This window comes from Rhamphochromis sp. 'chilingali' (assembly GCF_963969265.1).
Source record: "Rhamphochromis sp. 'chilingali' genome assembly, chromosome: 19".
Lineage (NCBI taxonomy): Eukaryota > Metazoa > Chordata > Actinopteri > Cichliformes > Cichlidae > Rhamphochromis > Rhamphochromis sp. 'chilingali'.
This window is the reverse complement of record NC_137946.1, coordinates 17,132,762-17,153,652: the sequence shown is the minus strand read 5'-3', so window position 1 is coordinate 17,153,652 and position 20,891 is coordinate 17,132,762. Positions and strand designations below refer to the sequence as shown.

The 20,891-nt window shown below is 38.9% G+C and overlaps 2 protein-coding genes across 6 annotated transcripts in view; both read left to right on the top strand.

Annotated features, from left to right (window-relative positions):
- Positions 1–3,569, top strand: part of grik1a (glutamate receptor, ionotropic, kainate 1a) — a 36,787-nt gene extending 33,218 nt beyond the window's left edge. The window contains exons 16-17 of one of the 2 annotated variants that reach the window (XM_080866105.1): positions 64–232; positions 3,008–3,146. In XM_080866105.1, the coding sequence (XP_080722231.1) occupies positions 64–189 (126 nt within the window). In that variant the 3' untranslated portion in view covers positions 190–232; positions 3,008–3,146. Of the gene's footprint in view, positions 1–63; positions 233–3,007 lie in introns of both variants that reach the window. The other variant, XM_080866104.1, reaches the window with a different exon arrangement.
- A 3,216-nt stretch (positions 3,570–6,785) lies between these two features.
- Positions 6,786–20,306, top strand: map3k7cl (map3k7 C-terminal like). Of its 4 annotated transcripts, none has more exons than XM_080867558.1 (5): positions 6,786–7,329; positions 8,293–8,374; positions 13,330–13,400; positions 14,417–14,532; positions 19,444–20,306. In XM_080867558.1, the coding sequence occupies exons 2-5, from the start codon at positions 8,299–8,301 to the stop codon at positions 19,622–19,624; spliced, it is 444 nt and encodes a 147-aa protein (XP_080723684.1). In that variant the 5' UTR covers positions 6,786–7,329; positions 8,293–8,298; the 3' UTR covers positions 19,625–20,306. The 4 variants fall into 4 exon arrangements, with proteins under 4 accessions (XP_080723684.1, XP_080723683.1, XP_080723686.1 ...); XM_080867557.1 differs by having other exon boundaries at positions 6,788–7,329; positions 8,264–8,374; XM_080867560.1 differs by having other exon boundaries at positions 6,789–7,329; positions 13,342–13,400.
- The last annotated feature ends 585 nt before the right edge of the window (positions 20,307–20,891 follow it).

Here is a 20,891-nt window from a genome sequence, read left to right as displayed (position 1 = left end):
ATTTTTTTTCAAGTTTTTCTGTGTTATCTTTTCTCATCCATCCCTTTTTTTTCTTTGCATCAGGCATTTTGTTTCTTTTATGGGGTGCAGTCTCGTCAGTTTCAGCGCCGTGGCTCCACCTCCTCCTCTGGCACTTCCTTATCTACAGATCTAGAGAGTGGCAGGCTACTGGGCGATGACACTGAGTAGCCATGACAACACAAATACAACACATGCTCACTCTTATTGATAGGTTTGTAACCGGGTGTCCTTCTCCCTGCCACTGTTCCCAAAATATGCCAGCATAGCTAAACCTTCAACCTTCAGCGTCACCTAATCCTTAATCATTTCTATAGTTGACCCTTTTTTCCTTCAGCGTGTACCTGCAAAGTGCTTGTTTATTTCAAAAGTGCTCCCACCACCCTCCCTCATGCAGAGCTTAATAAAATTATATAGTTCTCTAGAAACTTAACAGTACAATTTCAGTAGTTGGGTTTACAGTACTTGCAAGTGGTTTCTGTGCAGAGGTGGCATCGTGCTGGCGTGTCTCCGTGATGACTTGCCCTCCCCTCTCATTTGTATGCTGTTTCTTATCTGTAAGGAGCAAATTAATGATTAGAGCCTTAAAATACAGCCTCCGTTCCAGAAAGCACTCAAAATAGTTGCACATTTTTGGTAATGTGGAGTCTAAAAATCCTAAAAATTCAATATAGCTTTAAATTATAGCAACTAGTTTTACAATGTGCATTAAGTGTGGCACTATAGGGGAGACCGGGGATAGTTGTAATGTGGGTCAGTTGTAAGACTTCCAATTTCTCCAATCAGGGCCAAGTTTCAAATGATGTGATTCATCCTGTACATGCCCGATTCAGTTCTTCTATCACATGTGAAAAATTAGCACATTTTGGCAAACACAGACAATCTAAGAAGATAAATAGTAATTTTTTTAAACTTTATTTCAACGTTTAATAGCATTATCTGCTTTGCAGTTAAACTCATCAAACCTAAATCATGTTATTTGTATGTCTATGGGGATATATTCTGTGTAGGTCTTTAGTGCTAATGTTTTAGCCGTTGGCTGTAATGTTAGCTAGTTCATGGCTATAGGAGTCTGGGTCATTTGTAAAAGAAAAAATCTGGGTTAGTTGTAACAATAATGCAAATGTTACAACTTACCACACTACTACTTTAACTTATATTAAACAAGTTGGGGCAACGACATCAGCAGAGAGGTTCACTGGTCACCTTTGTATATGCGGTTAATGCCATTGGCAACACAATTCCTCCAATGTTTGTGCTCCCACACATACGTTATGCAGACCACTTTGTCAGAGATGGGCAGTAGGAAGTATTGGTAGTGGAAATAAATCAGGATGGGTGCGAGAAACAGATTTCCTCATCTTTCTGAAGCACTATGCAAACCACACCAAGGCCATGAAAAAAAGTATTTCTTCCCATGGACATTGCGACGGAATTGCGATACTGGCGCACAACTACATTTTTTCAGCTTCATTGTTATGTTCAAAAGTTGGTGCAAGAGTTGTAGGTTAGGGGTTAATTGCAACACTTCACTCTTTGTGTTTGAGGCCATACCATGTAATGAGTAATTGTGCTGCAGAGAAAATAGCTGCACTATTTAATAGCAGAGACATGTAAATACTTTGCATTACATTTTGAATCCACCACCTTAGAAGAGCTCCAATTTACAGACAGAAATGTCAAAAATGTTACAACTATCCCCGGTCTTCCCTACTGATGTTTTCTTCACTCTGTTTAAGTACCCTTTCTTTTGGCAGTGTAGTCTCAGTAGACTTTTGTGTATACTCTCAATGCCTTTTGGGAAATCAAAAGATAGGAAAACTCATTTGAATATTTCCTCCTCATTAAGCTCATTAGTAGACTGGTTTGGTTGGCTGAGGTTAGGATAGCAGTGACTGAACAATGTGTTGAGTTAAGATGTCCCTTGACACAAATCCGGGGCCAGAAGTAAAGTCGTCCTTTCATTAATAACTTATATTACTGCAGAGAATTCTCAGCGAGGAAATGATGGATGGTATTGCAGAGGAAAATAATTTTCACTTTATCCCTGGACTGACCTTGTGTTCCTTTTCTTCTCTGAAAGGCAGTATGAGAGTGAATGCAATATTCAGTCAGATAAAGCAAATATTAACTACTACTGTGAATTAATAACTTTACTACTGTTACAGGGCATACAGTCGGTGCATGCAACGAGTGCATATCCTATAACCTACTTAGTAAATTGATAAGATACTTAAATTATACAAGAATGAACATTGTATTTAATGTATGCATATCCAGTGATAAATTGGTGTTTTCACAAGTAAAGTAAATATAACTTTTTTGTTGTTGTTGTTGTAATCAGGTATGATTTTGTTTTTACAACTAGTCACCAAAAAACTTGAATTGTCAGTTGTTCAGGTCAAAAAAGAAGAAGTTTTTTCTGGTATTCATAGGAAACCCATACTAGATCAAGAAGCCCGAAGCCCAAGGATGGAACAGGAAGGTTTTCTTCTATGTTGTAAAGCTCAGCAGATAAAAACTGGATGACTTTCTGCTGTGAATTATGATTTCATGAGCACGTCATCCAGAGTAGGGCAAAATAAAAGGCAAATAACTGCGATTCAAGATTAATGTGTTCAATGCAATGTACTGTTCTACAGATTCAGATAAGCCTGAGGCTTTTCATTTCAGATGGCCTACTTTTTTATAATTTCAAATGATTACCATACTATAAATCCATAGCTCCCTGCAATAGAATGCACAGCAGACACTGTGCTTTATCTCTGTCAGTAATTGGTTTTCATGATGAGACAACAGAGTTTATAAATGTTTCACAACTCTTTCAGAGAAAATTTACAATATATGTGAGTTTTCCCATTCCTGGTCACCTGACTCAAACCAGTTCTCTAATTCATCTTCACCCAAACTCCTAGTAGCATGTATCTACTGGAAATCAGTTTATTTTGGTGTCTTAACTCCGGCCTTTAATTCTTTATCTCTCTGGCAGTGTGTGTCTTTTAGCGCCGTGATGGAAGACTTGGGGATCTCCCTGCAGTGTTACAAAGGCATCCGGAGGAGGTCACGACCTCACGGCGGTGCGAGGTCCGCTTGCATCTTCTGTCAACCCAAACGTACTTCAAAGAGGGAGGGAGCGAGACGAGATTCCAACACTTAAGCTTTGAATCAGAAAAGAAATGGAAATGCAGAGACTGGTATCTGATCATTTTCCAGTTCTCTTATTTTTTTGTGTGGGCCACCAGCAGCTATGACGTTATTTCCTGAGCACCTGTAGACTGCTTGTGTATGGATAACGCATTAAATACTGTACCGTAAATGTAGTTGACAACACTTTAGCCTTGTATCAACATTAATAATGTTAAAACAGGTGATGACCGCAAGAATGAAATCCCTGTCATAGTGCAAACCATCGATGTTCCCTCATGGCTGTAGTTTGGGTTAAGGCGTCCGCAGAGTTGAATCTGCAGACTTTATAGAACCTCCCATCGTTTAATGACAAAAATTCACTGATTTTAACAATAAAAAGACTTTTGCATTTTTTTAAATGGTTTTAAATGATTTCTTGCTCTCGTTTCTTGCTGGCAGCAGTGTGTGTGCGTTTCTTGTAGGCACACACTGAAGTAGCTTCAGGGAGGATTGCTGAGCCAACGCTGACCTGCGAAAAGAGATAACGACCTCTAAGGAAAGACACAAACACACCTGCTGTTTTATAGCCTTCCAGTACCAGCATCTCAAACATCAATCCTGACACACAGACACACACACAGACTCCTTACAAACACCTGTGATCATGATGTCATCCCGGAGATGGATCAGAAAAAAGAATATAATACAGGGAGAATGGAAGGACAAAGTGAAAAGGACGTTTTATAATGCTGTAAGCTGTAAGGAGGTCAAAGACAAACACAGTTTTTTCCTTCCCTTGAGAGTAACAGTCTTGTTTTTCAATAAGCCTCCTTTTTTTCAGCGTGTCTTTGTCAAATTTGACAACGTGAGGAGAAATCGTGTCTTCCAGGAGTGACAGTAGATCCCAGTGGATGTTTGCATGCCACAATGAGATTTGTTACATTTAAGTACATTTTAAGCTTGACATACACGCTGCAGTAGACCCATCAGCAGATTTAGAATTTACAGCACCAAGCCTCAGACTGAACCATAAAATTAATAAAAGCCTATATTTTGGAAATACAGAATATTCCCATTAGTATTCTTTATAAAAGCTTGGTTTTAGGGATGGAGGCTTATGACAGCTTCATTTAAATTTAATATTGTTTGACTACTGTACACATTCAGTGTGTCTTTATTCCCCTCTCTTACTCAAACAAGAGATGTCTCAACTGACAGGTGAGGATTATGCTGATGAAAATGTTCTTAGGAGCCTCAGCAGTATTATCTCTCAGCATTACTAACTAATTCACGCACCCCTGCTGGAACTCTACTCCTGAGGACACGGTGAAGGATACCAACTTTGACACTTGACACACATCAAACGGATACCCCGGCACAGCACTGATTAACATATGTGACAACAAAGTCTTTACTGACAAATCCAACTCTCATTCCCCTTTTGGTCTGTCCCCACATTACAGTCAAAGCTTCCCCATATCAACTTTTGTTCCTGTCCTCTTGGACTTTTTTTTAAGATCAAAGACTGAATAACCAGCTCTTACCCAACCTGTGTACTTTTCATGACTGTGTCCTCCTTTTACCATTTGAGGCTTTCCGCTCACCTGCCCTGAACTCTAGCTGGGTGTGTGCTCTGTCCACCTTTGTGCCTGAAGCCATCTGCTGTTCCTTTCTTTCAGTTATTGTATAAACATTACTGCAATCGGTTTTAGAGTTAACTCCAGAATATTACAAACCAAATGATAGTAAGGAAGCAATTCCAAGGGGACAGAAACTAAGACAAACTGTTAATGGATCATCTTAAAGTTTAAGTCTTGATAATGTCAGGACATTCAAAACTGACCTTCACTTCCCTGATCTTAGCAGCTAATGCAATGACATTTCAAACAGGACAGAGCACTAAATGCTGTAAATAGCTTATAAATTGTTGGAGTCAGAGGTTTTGTGCTGTCGTTTCTCTCTGTAGACTCTGTATGCTGGTTTGTGTGTATCTTGAGAGAATTCGACCAAGCGTTTCTTAATCTCTTCATGTAATGAGTTTTCTCTTTTTTGGTATTCAGATTAATTCTGGGATTGGGCTCAGTCCAACGTAGCGTTTGGTTGCCCCTAATCTCCTAACCCCATAATTCTTAATCAAAACCAAAGGCAGTATTTTTTTTTTATCATTATCTAATCCATCACGAATGAGGCCATGGATTACAACTCCAACCTTGGCATGCTGCTAAACTGACCGTTATTGCTAAGCCAGGATGTCCTCACCTGACTAATGCTCTGTTGTCTCTGGCTTAAACTCTTCGTCGCAATGATCTCAAAGCACAGAGCTCTCAACCTGGGGAGGTGAAAGAGAGATGTGGAGACATGAAGGGATTGTGGCGTCTGTCTGTTTTTGCTGTCAGTAAGTTTGAAGTTGTGGGGGAAGAAGAAAGCTGTCAGAAAGCCTTCAGAAAACAAATAAAAAAAAGGGTAAATTACAGAGCCTGCTGTTTTCCATTCAATGCCAAAATGGAGAAGTAGAATGCACTTTCTCTAAGGTGGTTTTGAGAGTCTTTAACAAAGAACAGGAAAAACTCAGCAGGACAAAGTTTAAATTTGATTTCATCACATTTCTGGAGAAAAGCTTGTTTCTCACCAATTTAAGTCCTTCAGACCTGTCAGACTTTGTCCATGTATTACAATATAAAGCTCTTAACTGTACATGCAAGTACAGAAGGCCCAAATCTAAATAATGACTGCGGAATAAAAGAGGCACAGACATTTGAGTGCGTCCCATCCATCACAATGTAATGAACAGTCTCTGGGGCTGATAAGGCACATCTCTGTCAACCTTCCTGTCAATGAAGACAAACGAGAGGGAGGAGGACTCTTAGAGGCGCAGAGCATTATTTATCTATCCCCTTCTGTTTCTCCCTCCCTGCGCCTGCCTTTCTCTCCTGCTATGTGAAGTCCTGGCTGCAAAAATCCAGGGTGAATGCTGCCATCTGCTGGTGTGCAGGGGAACTGGGCTTGTGAATAAAAAACTGAAAACTTTTGAAAACCTCTGCAGTTCTTACACGGGACGTTCAGTTATTTATTTATTTTTTCTTAAATAGACTTTGCAGACTCAAGCTTTATCTGGCGCATATTATAAATATGCTGGGATTTATAGTTAGCGTCCGATTTAGGACCCCTCTTTATGCATTTTCAGTAAAGCATTTTACATTTGAAAGCTTCATTAAAAATTGGTTCTCCGGTAAAAACTCTCTATGTCTAAATGGCTTTTTGGCTTTTAAATGGTCCCTATGCTACTGGGTCACAGCACAGATATTTCTAGATACACAGTTTTCCCTTTAATTCTCTGACAACGATGGGATGATGAAACCCCAACTTTTAATTTGTATCTAATACAATAAAAAAAGCATATATCATTCTAAAGCACAATGTAATATTAACTTAACCCTTATCCACTACCAGTATACAAAACATGTTTTGTATACTGTTAGGTATACAGGTATTAGGTGCACCTAAACAGTGTATCACCTAACCCTTTTAGGTTTGAGCTGGAGGCTACTGCAACCCCATAAATCAAAATATAAACACACAAGGATGCCCTGTTTTGTCGTCCACATGAGCTATCATAACACGAGATGCTCGTTCTGAACAACTGCCTCACTGCACAGCTATTGCAAAGCCCAACACCATCCGAGCGGTGTGACCGTGTCACTCATAGCAGTGCCGCAGCTATGGGCATTTTTGCGGGCTAAAGTCATGTCATCTGAGACTTTTAATTGGGCCCGGGCCGCCACAGGGGGACAGCGGACGGCATTCCTCCTCTGCCTGCGCCCTGTGTTGCTCTTCGCTGCGTGGCTCTGTGGATAACGTGCACATGCCTGCGCAAACATGAGCTGCTGGAGTCCCTCTGACTGTCACTAATGTATTGACGCCTTGGCTACGTGCTGGAAAACGTAAACTTTGATAATTACAAAATAATAGAGTTATAGTCTCAAGATAGCGGAGGTAAGCTCTCGAAGAGACAGTGGTGCCATCTTTGCTGGGATTTGCGGATTGACGGCTGAGACGCCTTTCTTCTGAAGAGACCTCAACATTGACCTCACGGGAAGCGGACCGAATCGGTGTTGAGGACTCACACTGCTACCTGATTTAAAACTTTAACACTGACTTTTCTGCGTCGAATTCTTGCTGCTTCAGGTAATAATGACTTGTTGGCACAGACGGTGCATTTCAACTGTTGGGTGCGTGCAGAAGAGGTGCATATTTATGGAATATCCTATAGTCTCCATCACAGTTTTGATTAAATAACGTATAATACGGTTGCATTTAGATGCATCACCTGTGTTGATCTGTCGCCAAAATCGGACCTTCTGTTTCCCTACAGAAGGACGCATTATGGTTTGAAAGAATGTTTCTTTGCAGTAGAAGGTCACTGAGGTGTGTTGGCTGAGACAGTGAGTGTACCAGGGTTAAAGCAGGCAAACGCACTGTTATAAAAAGCCAGTACATTCACTGGAAAGCGGAATGCAAAATCCAGACCTCAGAGCCAGTCTGTCAAAGCTCCCAAATTATTTAATCCCACAGCTACTCCAAATGCATGATGAAACCGACGGCTGTGTGCCTGTATGTGTGTGTGTGTGTGTGTGTGTGTGCTCTGATAGGGCTCCTTTGTAGTGGTTTTAATATCAAAGGGTTTGCTGTACACCTGCTGAGTTCAGTGTTTAGTTTCTCTGGTGAGGTAAAATCACATTAATATGCTGGGATAAAAAAGAGTTTGTGCGTTCCATGGCAGATAGAAAATTTCTAGTTCTACATTCCTGGTCTTACTACCGATTAATCTGCTGATCTGCTGAATAAGCTGAGATGTGGAAACAGTTAAAAAAATTATGCCTTTGAATTTCTTAGACAGAAGGAGACATTTAAAATCAAGAAAATGCAAATTTCACATCATAAAACATTGAAAAGATGGAAACTGCTACATTCATGAAGCTGGAAACTACTTTCAGTTAGAATCTCTGAATTTATTAACAGTCTATTCGGATTTCTTTATTTCTTATTAGCTGATTAACTAACTGTGTCATTGTAGCATCATCACTTGTCTCTCATGGGGTCATTTGGCTTGTGTTAACAGCTTTGTTGTGTGCCTGTGACCTTACAAAGGGATAAATGATCACCTCAACCAGAAGAGTGTCTCCTGATAAATCTGAAGTTAGAATTGCCTTCAGCCTTGATGACAACTCAGGTAAACACACACAAATACATACTGTAGGTGCACACTCATATTATGCTTAGTTCACTGAATTTGGAAAGTTACTTTAAAAATGATAACACGTTACCGATAACTTCTGTTGTCAATGTAAGCAATCTTTTTAATCATTTCAATAATTTAACAGTCACTTTATTTTTTATAACAAATTATTTTAATTTGTGAGAAAACAGAAATAACAACAACTTTCAGATGCTGTAGGCTGTAGTCTAGGTGTTTCCTCAGGTTTGCCACAGATGGTGTGCATGTGGGCCTGTGCAGGTGCTATTCCATCAGGGATGGTTAAATGTGAGTTATACAGCTGTCAAATCAAACCTTACCTTTACCACCCTTACTCTAAAAAATGCTGACTTCATGTATAGACAAAAGTGTGAATCTGTTATAGATTGAGGAGTTACATTATCCTCCAGTACGGTCAGTGCTGTATGTTTCTCCCAAGAGCTTAAAACACACTAAAAAGCAGCATAAGAACAAATATATATCACATTGTCCAAAGCTATGTATCCACAAGGTAAAATAACACAGTTTTATGATGAGCTTATAGTTTCTGGTGCACATCAGTACTTCCAGTGTGTGTGCATTTTCATTGTTTTGAGGTGGTTGCGTGCCTTCCAGTTTTTATGAGCTTGTAACGTGTAACCTCCGTCACAAGTCTGTGAGCACCTCTGTCTCTACTCTCTAAAATGATCAATGCAGATGACACAGAAAATGGCAGGAATTGTGGCTCAGCAGTGCATAGTGGGTATTGATTCTGGAGAGTATGCCAGTGTTATGGTTATCTATCAGCAATTTGTTGTCATTGTACAGACCTCAGTCCAACACTACATTACAAGGGCACTAACTGTGGATGTGCCCTCCACGTGCATTACTGAGTACTATGAGGAGTACTATAAGCTAAGGAAATTTACATCACTCTAATCATAGCAAATGCACACATATGTTCAAATGCTTCGGGTATAGCACTGGCAGGTTGTTTAGACCATTTAGGATTTATTTGATTGGCAGGTGGAGATTAGTAGCAGTTTGGTGCAACAGTTAGCACTGTTTCATTTCACCAAGAAGATCCTGGTTTAGAGACTAGCAGCCTGCTGTGTGAAGTAGGCAAGTAGGTTCTCTCCAGCTTCCCTCCACAGTCCTAAGACATGCTTGCTAGGTTTAATGTTGTGAATGTGACTACCTGTGTTAGCCTTGTGATGGCCTGGCAACCTGCCCAGGATTTAAAGCACCTCTAGCCCAGTTACTGGTGGAATAGGCTCCACCTCCCCCATGACCCTGACTTGGAAAGCAAATTTTCATAGAAAAGGCCAAATGAAAAATTGTCAAAATGTAAGCCTATCTGTCAGCCTAGCTACGATAGCTTTGCTATTTCATTTTTTGGAAGGATTCCTTGCACAGCCAAAAAACTGCAAAGTAATGGTAACATGTTAAATTCTACAAGTACTTGGATTACTGCACCTGTGTAATCACAAAAAATTGAATTAATAAATGTAATCAGTCTACATTTATCTCACGGTAACTGTAAACAGATGTAAATGTTTACTTTGTATTTTTTTATGTAACTGTTAAATTTAACAAACACAACACCAGCTATCGAATGACACACGCACAAATCTGTGTTGCAGTATCCGAAAATGAAGTTAACACATTATTTTGAGGATAGTTACGTATATAGCATTCAACACCAAATAAATCCCGAGGTTCAACTTTCACTGCATTTCCAGTATGTGGGGAACATGTGAATGATACAACCCGCACACCCTGTGACTTTAACTGTCTTCATTCTTCTACACTGTAACTGAGACAGGTGCTCTCTCTATTTCTGTATGACCATAGCATATTAAAGAAAGAAAAAATCACACGCGTTTGTGTATGTGCAGCTGTGTGCTTGCATGCATCTGCATGCGCAAACATATACAAGTCAGCTGATAGTCCGTATAATATTCCATCATTTATTAGTACAAACATAAACAGTTGTCTTTGTCCCTAAGTAACACACACATACAAACACCTACACTACCTATGGTTCTAGGTGCTGTCTGTCAGGATATTTTACTGCAGTGGGGCCAGGCACTGGGACAGCAGCTGCAACTATGCAATGCCAGAGTCGGGTTTCCTCTCTAATACTAACAGTGTCCCGCTGCCTGATTCACTGTTCAGCTTTTAGAACACTGGTCTAAATTTATAAGCAGTTAACAGTTCCAGTCCAGCTCCACCCTCTGATCCCCCCAAATCCCTTGTCTTTCTCTTAGGAAACAAGATGAGGCCACAGAAGAAAGCAGATACTCAAATATGTCTTTCAACAGAGACCGATCGTCTCATGATCATCTGCTTGTAATTCAGTGTCTCTTCCTGAATTATCATTTTTTTCATTATACTATATCAATATCCATTATCATTCATATCCTCCTGATAACTGAGGAAAAATGAATCTTCCCATTGAATGTTTTTTGTGATTTCCTTTCTCTATGGAGCTAAAAGAGGCCACCCAAACGCATGAGATATCAATGGAAAGACCAGAGTGTCCTCTATTTAGTCCATCTTATTAGGATAGCTCAAATAAGTCAAAAGATATAGACCAAAAACAATTGTTTATTACAGAGGACATAAATGAATAGGATGGTTCTCATGAGGATATTATGAGGATAACATATATGGATGGATGGATGAATGGTCACAGAGGTCTTTGCTGTACGTAGGTGTAGCTCTGGAGCTGCTCAGACTCTAAACCTCCAAAGTCCAACTTTGGATCTTCCCTTGGCAATCATGTTGTTGTGTCTTTGAACTCATGTTTCTCAGCAAGGGGGCTAAGAGCTGTGCTCTGTTTGGGGATCATCCCCTAGGCCTTTCATGGCTTCATGCCTGGCATAGTTATAACCCCACACTGTGTCAATTCTAAGCATGAGAACTGTATTTATTCCACATCATAATTGCCCCCATGGTTTTTGGCAGGCTGTCTAATTCTCCTGCTTTTAGAAGGTTGCATCATCCTGGGATTCTCCACATGTGTTCCACAACTCCAGGGGGGCATTACTATCAGGGCAGAAGCTGGGGCAGACAACCTGTCTGTTTCTGTCTGGCTTCCTATTTATCTAAACCACTCGCTGTCTATACATGTGGTCTGTTTGTTCTGCTTACTTTGTTTGCCCTGCTTACTTTGTTTGTCTGCCTGCCACATAGATGTCCCTCTGTATTCTTATCCTGCCTGTCTTTCAATCTGACATCTCATTACTCCTGTTCAGTAAGAGGACGTGGCTCATTTATAAGTGCAGCACTATGTTGCTATGTTGTGGTGTCATACAAGAGACCCATATAGTGTTTCAATTTTGGCCATTTTATGAGCCGGAGGAAAGCCTGTAGAACAAGTGGCGCATCCAAGGAAAACACTGTTATCTGTCTTTTTATGGGAAAAGTTATAAAAAGTTATAACTAAAAAAGCAATAACAATAATAATATTGACACATTCTTACTTTACTGGCACTAAATTTAGCCATTAATGTTACCATGCAGAGTTTAAGATTACAAGTTTTCATTCACACTTTCTTTTTTTTTTTTTAAGAGAGGCCTTATGCTTCAGACTGTCCTTCACCAACAGCAGGTGAAATGATAAACCGTGCATTGTTTGTCTTCAAGGTTTGATCATTTAGAAAGTTCATACAGTTCTTGATTTTGCAGTTGTTGGAAAATTATTAGTTCTGTGCAAATTCCAAGCTTCTGTAGATGAATTATGATAAGACCTGATATATGTGAGTATCAGAAGGAAGGAAATCAGCACTGGGTGACAGTGATCAGTAACAGGAAGAGACTTCTGAGAGAACCGGGCTGGTCCTGCTGTGAACAGCTGGAGATGAGGGGGAAGAAAAGATAGAAAACAGGAACGGTGAGGAATCATGAACAACTGCAGAACAAAATGCAAACTATGGGAGACAGCAGACAAGAAAAGTGTAATCGTAAAAGCAGAGAGGGTGTCTGTCTCCTGAACCCACACTGGGAGCTGGTTCCACAGGAGAGTCCTGATAGCTTGATAGCTGAAGGCTCTGACTCCCATTCTACTTTTAGAAACTCTAGGAACATAAAGTAAGCCTTCATTCTGAGAGCAAAGTAACACAGTACAGTGAGACACTGAAGATATGACGATACGTCATCATTCAGGGATTTCAACAGGATTTTACAGGCTCAACCGAAGGCTTTTCATTGAGGTTTTAGAACAGCCAGATAACAGGTAGTTAAGCCTAAAAGTAGGGTATACGTTTTAGTTTTTCAGCATCACTCTGAGACAAAAATATTTCTAATTTTATCATATTTTCCATGGATAAAGGCAGGTCTAGAGATTTGTTTAAAGTCAAATGACATATTTTGGTCAAAATGACACCAAAGTTGAGCTCATTCATACTTTTACTTTTACTTCAGTGTATTTCAGGTGAAAATGTTGTAGGTTTCGGGCAATTAAAATTATCTGACATCTGCAGTTACCGCGGTTACTTATTTTTAGGATTTTCAGCTAAACGTATAACTTCTCTGAAGAAGCATTTTACATATTGGAATACTAAGCAGTGTAAATTCGCATCACCATCTCAGATTTACATGTGGTATACAGTATGTTAATGCATCATTAATACAGCAATTAGCACTAAATAAAATACACAAAACCTCTGTGCTATTCTGAACAGTTTTTTATCATTTAAATTCTTTTGTTTTTTCAGTTTTCTTTACAGTGTTTTCTGTTTACATCTAGTAGACTCTAGTAGATCTATACTTCTACTAGGTGGCAAAGGTAGTATAATGTTATAAGTTTTATATCATTTGAAAATCTACAATTTCACTGTGACAAGCTTTCTTTTGCTATAAATGAATTGTAACATTATTTTGTAATGTTACAACATTATGTTGCGCAACATTGTAACATTTTTACTCTAATTAATTCTAAATGAAAGATGTCTCAACAGATGTAAAAGATGTGGAGGACCTCTCCCAGACTTTCCCAGATCTTGAACAGCGGCTACAGGTATCTGTTCACCATGCTGCATCCTACAGCAGTACTGATGCATTTGTTTGCAGTACAGCACACAAGAGGATGAATACAGCAGAAAATTCACAAAGCTAAGAATGTATAGCACTGCATGTGGATTTCATTAAATTGCTTTAATCTCACTGTTGTCATTGTTATTTGCTCCATATTGTACAAAGTTACATCTATAAATACTACACAATTTCTCCGACAACATTTTTACTGAGGTAAAAGAAGCAGATCAGAAAATATGTAAAAAATAGAATAGAAAATAAACAACAGTTGAAAAGAAAAAAACATACATTGGACATTGCTGGTTACAAATAAATTGGATACTGCTGGGATTTTCCTTCAAATCTCCATTGTAGTCAGGGAAGCAGTTGAATCTTTAAATATGAACCAACTTGGGTTGTAGTAATCAACCTCTGTAAATTGAAAAAACAAAACAAAAACCCAATTCACTCTTTGCCCTCCCCATACGGTTAGTGTTGTCATTGAATTATCCTTCATCGAGTATCATTGACAGGGGCACATAAATTGTATGTGGAGTACCAAAACAACAAGAGTATCAAATGATAATGGTACCAGACCATTAAATATAGCTTTCAGACAGTGTATTATTACACACTACATACAAAGAAGAGGCTTTGGAAAGTTTGGAAAGTGTTTTCTTGTTTACACAATATACACATATTAAAAGGATAACTTGTGGGACCTTCTGCCTTATTTAAGACAGGATTTTAGTGGTTATAAAAAATAAATTTACTCAAGCTGAAAGAATTAAATTAATCTAATTGGCTGCTAACTAAATGTTCTTCTCAGATATGATGATTTTAAAGTAGATTTACTCTTTTGGACTGTTGTTGAGACAGCCAACAACAAAACTGACGGCTCAAATTCCAAGAAACCGTAAAGGACACGGCGTACCATACTCTGATATGATTCAGAACTAATACTTCATCTCTCTCATGTTGCATGCTTTACATCTTTTATTTCTCTCTGACCTTTTGCAGCCAGTGCCTCCTTGTGTGTCTCTGAGAGAGAGCGTTCAGGTGTACAAGGAACACTGCAGGATGGCAAGAGAGTTCCACCAGGTCAAAAATGAGATTGCTGTGCTCGAGGATCGCAAGTAAGGCACTAGTACAGTCGCTTCCATGTTAATCGCAGCAACCCTTTTAAGCCATGTTAAAATACAAAGTCGAAGCTCCTTGTGACAGGGAGCTTCGACTTTGCGCAGCGTATCTCACTCCAAATTAGAGTGCCAGGACGTGTACTACTGAGGTCGAATTATTGCTTAAATCTCTCCGAACTCTCCAAAGATTTAGGAGTTCAATTCCCACTATAGCATTACATTCACTAAAAATAGAACTGCAAAGTATTTTGGATCAACATGTCCACCAGATGGCACAGTTAATAGCCTGTATACAGTATTTTGCATGGAAACCATCAAGAGCATTTCCCTTAACATGTTGTTTTAAAGGGTGATAATTTAAGACTTTCAGGTGTATATTTCCATTTTTGTTTTTTAATTTAATTCTTTCTAATTTTGTTAGAAACAACATCAAGCACATGCGAAAATTACAGTGTGCTAGGTTTCTTTGATTAGTTCAGAATCATCTACTGGGAGGATATTACATAAAGTGCAGCTCTGGTCAGGTTTAATTGAACAAGAACTATTGTAAGCTTTAATACACAAACTCATTGTATGTTGGCATAAAAGTGGGGATGTGTTACACGCACGCAGTTGACAATGCACCCTGTGTCCCCAGCAGCTGCGGGTAGTTTTAGCAGTGGGATTTTCATGGGCCTTACTCTTACCCCACCACCACACCTACATACACACACAGACATGCACTGACACAACCGAAACCACTTCACAGTTCCTAAATAGAGAACAGCATGCAGACTCCGACTTAGCCTTGAATCTAGACGAGGTGGGTAAGGCTGGTAGAAACTCCTGTTTCTTCACGCTAGCAGTCGGAGACATTCACGGTCACATTTATACTACACGACAATCTGCTTTGTAATGCTATACTATAAAATTTGATATGGTGACTTAACTTTAAAAATGTGCACACTGTTGTCCTCAAAAATAAATAAATACCTGCAAAAAATGAGGTGCAAGTTATACTAATTTATTTTGAGTTTGCAGTAAATAAGTTACATGAAAGTAGCGATACACCAAAATAAATGAGCCTGTATACTTCTTTAAGTTAAATACACTTTATACAACCAGCCCTAATTTTAGAAACAAACTCAGAAAGTCAGTCCACATGATCTAGTTTGGTTTAGATAACCAAAAGAACTTAAACACTATATTTACATATTGTGTTTTAAGAGACAGAGATCTCATGTTGGGTTACATTCATGTGTTAGATACAACATGCACATACAGGAAGAACCGGTTTTTAACATACGAGCCACAATCCTGAACATGAGCACTAGCCAGGACTCCTTCAGCTCCACAGTCATGGATGCCTGCTCCACTTAAACCTTCACAATCTTCTAAACCACACAAACATATCCCTAAAAAACAAAATCTAAACCTGAAACAACAACAGTACTTATTCAAACACTACTTATCAAGCTTAATTTTAACATTAACACCCCCATGAGTTCTGTCATTGAAGAAGTTTTAGAATCAGTATATGTCGGCTTTAAAAACTATTGCAAATTAAGCTAAAAGCTTTCATTGACATTAAGTCAGTACTTTGTGTTTACGGCATAAGATTTTCCTGATGTTGAAACTTCTCATTAATAGAAATGTTTTTTTCACCAAAAGGAGGATATGCTTACTCTCTATTCTGAGCATTAAGAGAAATACATCATACAATACTTCCTTTATGGGGAAGTGCACACAGAAAGAGGAGGGCTTGAGACATACAGTGAAGTTTTGCAAGGATGACTACAGGAACAACGCTTTAACACAGTGGGGAGGGATTTTCCAGGACGTACTGCTCCTTTTAGTCATTCTCAGACAAGTACACACTAGTTTGATGGAATTCATATTTCATTTACCTTCCAGTTTCTAGATCATCTCTACGTTCAGTGTTTTTGTTGCCAGTGGATTTAGCCTTATTCCAGTAAGATACACAAAAAGGTTCAAAGTTGGTCAAAGGGAAATACAAGAGTTTACAAAAAGTTCTTTGACTAATATTGGGGCTTTGGTTTTTTGTTGGGTTTTTTTTTTTTGCGTGTGATGAAATCGTGACATGGCAGATTATGCAAGATAGAGGAGCTGACAAAACTGGTTTTATAGCCAATATCTCAGACAGTGTGTGAGATATCGCCCCCTCCCCCCCAATTTTTATAAACTTTGGTACACAAAAGTAACAAACAGATGCTTTAATAATAAGTTTATTTGTATGTATAGCACTTACACATGATTTAAAAGTACTTCACATTTTAGATTAAACTACCCAGTAAGAAAGCGTTCATGTCCCAACATACAAACTCGGTTGACACATACAGTATTGCTTTAGTTCATACACACTACCATACAGACAGGTCAATTGAGATATTAAGCCTTTGTGAAACATCATATTGTAATACTGCAGGAACCATAAGCACTTTGCTCTTTTTATTCAAGCAACAAAGCATCCTAAAAGTTTTGCTTACTAATTCAGATCAATTTTCAGTCTGATTTAGTCTAAGGAACTGAAAAAAAAGAGTGTGGCTGTACATGCTTTCATCATACTTTGCATACTTTCGTACTTGCATCATATTTTCAACCAGTTTCTTTGTTTGTGGCTCACACATTTTGTTCAGGAAATAAATTGTGCAGACCTGTTTTAGAGTGTGATCCAAGACCTCAGTGTATACCAGAGCTTCCCTAATACCAGCATTTCAACAATTTAAAGTCCACTACTACTCTCAGTTAAGTATGCTTCTCACTTAATGCTTTTATCCCATTAAAACTCCTCACTCTACCTGTTGTGGATAATACATATCATTTTTCTTTTTTTTTTCTTTTGTTGCTGTTCTGTAACCTAATAGTAGCTGTAATACAACACTCACATACATTCATAGATGTCAGGGCGTTACACGTAGTACCACACTGTACACATAGCATGTCCATGCAGTACTGCTGACAATGTCTTTCAAAGTCCAAAGGCTGTTCGTTTTTTTTTCGCCAAAGGAAGTCAGATCACGCCGTCTAAACCTGCTCTACAGTGTTTCAGTTCGGGTAGCTTTATTGAGGATAGTATTTATATTTGGTTTAGGAGGTTATTGTGAGCCCACATGGACTGGAATAAGCGTTCCAGTGGGCAGAGAAAGATTTTATTTCTGTATACATCATTATGCCTGAAGAAAACATTAGAAAGGGATGAGGTTTTATTGAAAAGAGTAGCTCTCGGAGGTGCCATCAGTATTTTTTATGTTATTTAATAGAATACAAAGGATGGAACAGAGTTTATTTACATCTTCCAAAAAACGGATGCATTCTCCAAATGTAAAAGAAATCTATTAAAAATACATAGGAGCGGGTTTGTGGTAGCCACCATGTTCCTCTACCATATTTGAATACAGTGCCTGGAAAGGACATCTCTCTTCCCGCTCGTGCTGTTTTACATATGTGGCTAGAGACCGGCCACATACGTAGTAGGCAGAGGAGAAGTCAAAGGCATTTGTGTGCCATGCAGGGACATTTGATCCATGCTTGCACCTTCAGACTCAAGATATGACTCATTATACCTATGTTTTATTGTCAGAGGAGTCCCCGTTGTCTCTGTCATAAAGGACAGAGACAACACCACTGGCCTCTTAATAAAATATTATCCTCTTTCTACCTCTTCCTTCCAGCCTAATCTCCCAAATTGAAGTCAAGGCTCTAACACATAAAAACATGCATAAAAATACTTATTTATTCCCAATATTGTCGCAATTACTTATTGTCAGTAGATTAGACAGCTGACAACAGGCTAAACAACAACAGCTGATTATAAGCTAACATTATACCAGCTAATGCTAGGAACTTAAAAAAAAATCACACTTTCCCACCGATAAACAAATTGATTAAACTCTCACATTGTATGAGAATTTATTTACTAAATCCCAGAGTGCAACAAAGTTACGTCCACTTCAAAGACAGTTTCACCAGTCCTGGCTAATAGCAACTAACATTGGCTAACAGAGGCTAACATTAGCAAAAACAGCAGTGTTACTGACAGAAAAATTCAAATATCCACAATAACTCATCTCAGTATGAATGGTCAACAATGAGCTCTGACTCATTGACCTCTATTGGACTCCTTTCACAAAGTTTTACAGCCTTTTCCAGTGTAAATAAATGTGGATGCATTGACAGCTGAAGTAAACAGTGGACTGACAATCTACACAGATAGTTTTTCCTCTATCTACCGAGAACTACCGATATGAGGTACAGGCTAAATTTAATGTTTTGCATCTTTCTTGGCTGATTAAAACATGTTTATCCTAAACCAGCCACATAGCTAGGATTATGACTGCAATCTGAATCCTACTGACATTTAGCAGTGAAAAAATTTACACACTGTAAGTTTAAGTTAATAAACTGTGATCTTTAAAACATTTATTTTGATTTCAATCCATTTCAGTGCCATCATGACCATGAAGTCTTTTTGTTCAGGGAGCCAATAATAATGTACTTATGCACAGATAGATCTTTGATCTGTGGCACATAAGCCTTGGAGCGCTCAACATACTTTGTTATCTGCATTTATACCACTCATCAACAAACTATATTTTCCTACATGTGGAAAATGTTGTGAATAATACACAGTATTTACTTCCACATAAAAATGTTAGTTATTTTTTCAGGTCTGTGAGTGATTTCCCCTCTTGGTCCTTCCTGTGAGTTTGCATTGTTTCTGTGTTTATTTTGGCTTCCCCCCCAAGTAACCAAAAAGCTGAGTACTCGAAAATGCTCATCTGCATGAATTTGAGAAATCTGACTTTTCCATGAACTGGGAACCTTTCCTGGGTATTTCCCTGCCTCAAACCGAGTTTATTCTTGGATGTCAATAACTGGCTGTTAACATTTTCCCATTCATCCATTTAGGCGCAAGTTGCTGGCGGAAATGGTGGAGGATGAGAAGGTTGCCATGGAGATCGCCCATTTGGAGGAGGAGTTTCGGCGTCTGACAGAGGAGAACCGCACCTTGGTCACAGTCCATAAAGAGCGTGCTAAGCAGCTGGAAAGGCTCTGCGTTAACAATCGAACGAGGCAAGACTCCTCGTGACCTCGGCCAGAACCTAAGACCACCAGACTCTAAGCTGACACTAGGGCCAGGAACCAGGAACAAATACTCAGCTAGTGCTCGTTTTACGCAGTCACAGTCTGTGAATCAGCTAATTACACAGAAAGCTGTGGTTTCTATTCATGTCTGAGTCATTTGTTTGAACCACATACATGCAGTTATCAAGTTGTTTTAGTGATTCCACCAAGCTATTACACACTGCCAGTTAACTGGGTACTGCTTTGTCTCTATATGATTATGCATAACCCTCCTGGTTGCCAGTGGAAAATCTAAAAATACAATATTTCCATACATAGTCAGTTGCTGTGACTCTGATATCTGTCTTAGGTCCGGTGGAGACTCAAATGTTTTGTCTGAGATCTGCTGAGGGAGCCAAAGGTGGTACGATGTGGTCCAAGTATTTTATTTAAGGAGTGTTTAACCTCCTCTCCCTCTCTCCTACACCCAGCTCATGGATGAATGTTTCACACACTGTCAGGCATCTGGAAAATATAAGTATTTGTGAAGAACAGAAATATAATGGGTGACTAAGTATTTCACAGTATATGCTGCAACACAACACTGTAAGACTTGTACATTTTCTTTTTTTTTCTTTTTTTTTTGAGGTAGTGTATGTAGTAGAAACAGGGAAATGTACAGCATGACGAACTGTTGGTTATTGTCCTCATACAAATAAAATGTGTTTTATTTTGACACTCGCATCAGTTCCCTATTTTCATTTCTCCAAGCCAGTGTTATGTGTGTGTTTTTATGTCCATAGTGATTACAAAGAAAAGGGAACTAGATTGTTTTTTTATGTCAAGATTAGATCATTCTGGAGTTATGAAACTGTCATCTGATTGGCTGGTTTGACTCTTGACAGGCTTCCCTGTTTCTCCAAATCATGTGATATTAGAAACAGCACTTTGTAGTTTTGCACTGCTGTAGCTCCTCCATTCACTGAAGCTGTCCCTTTTGTTTACAGAAAACCCATTGTCTACAGTAACATTCACACCATTGTCTGACGTCATGACTTTTCACCTCCTATCACAGCAATTTCATCAGTATTTTCTTGGCCAGTAAAAGTTGCTGACACATATAATTATATTAGCTATTCAGATACTGTTTGATGCATAATAATGATAATGTGTAATTATATGGGGCAGCGGTGCTCAAACAGGTGCCGTGTGGAACCACTGGAGGATGGAACACAGACAAGTGGGTGAAAAATATGAAGTGAAACTAATGTGATTTTTTTTTTGGGGGGGGG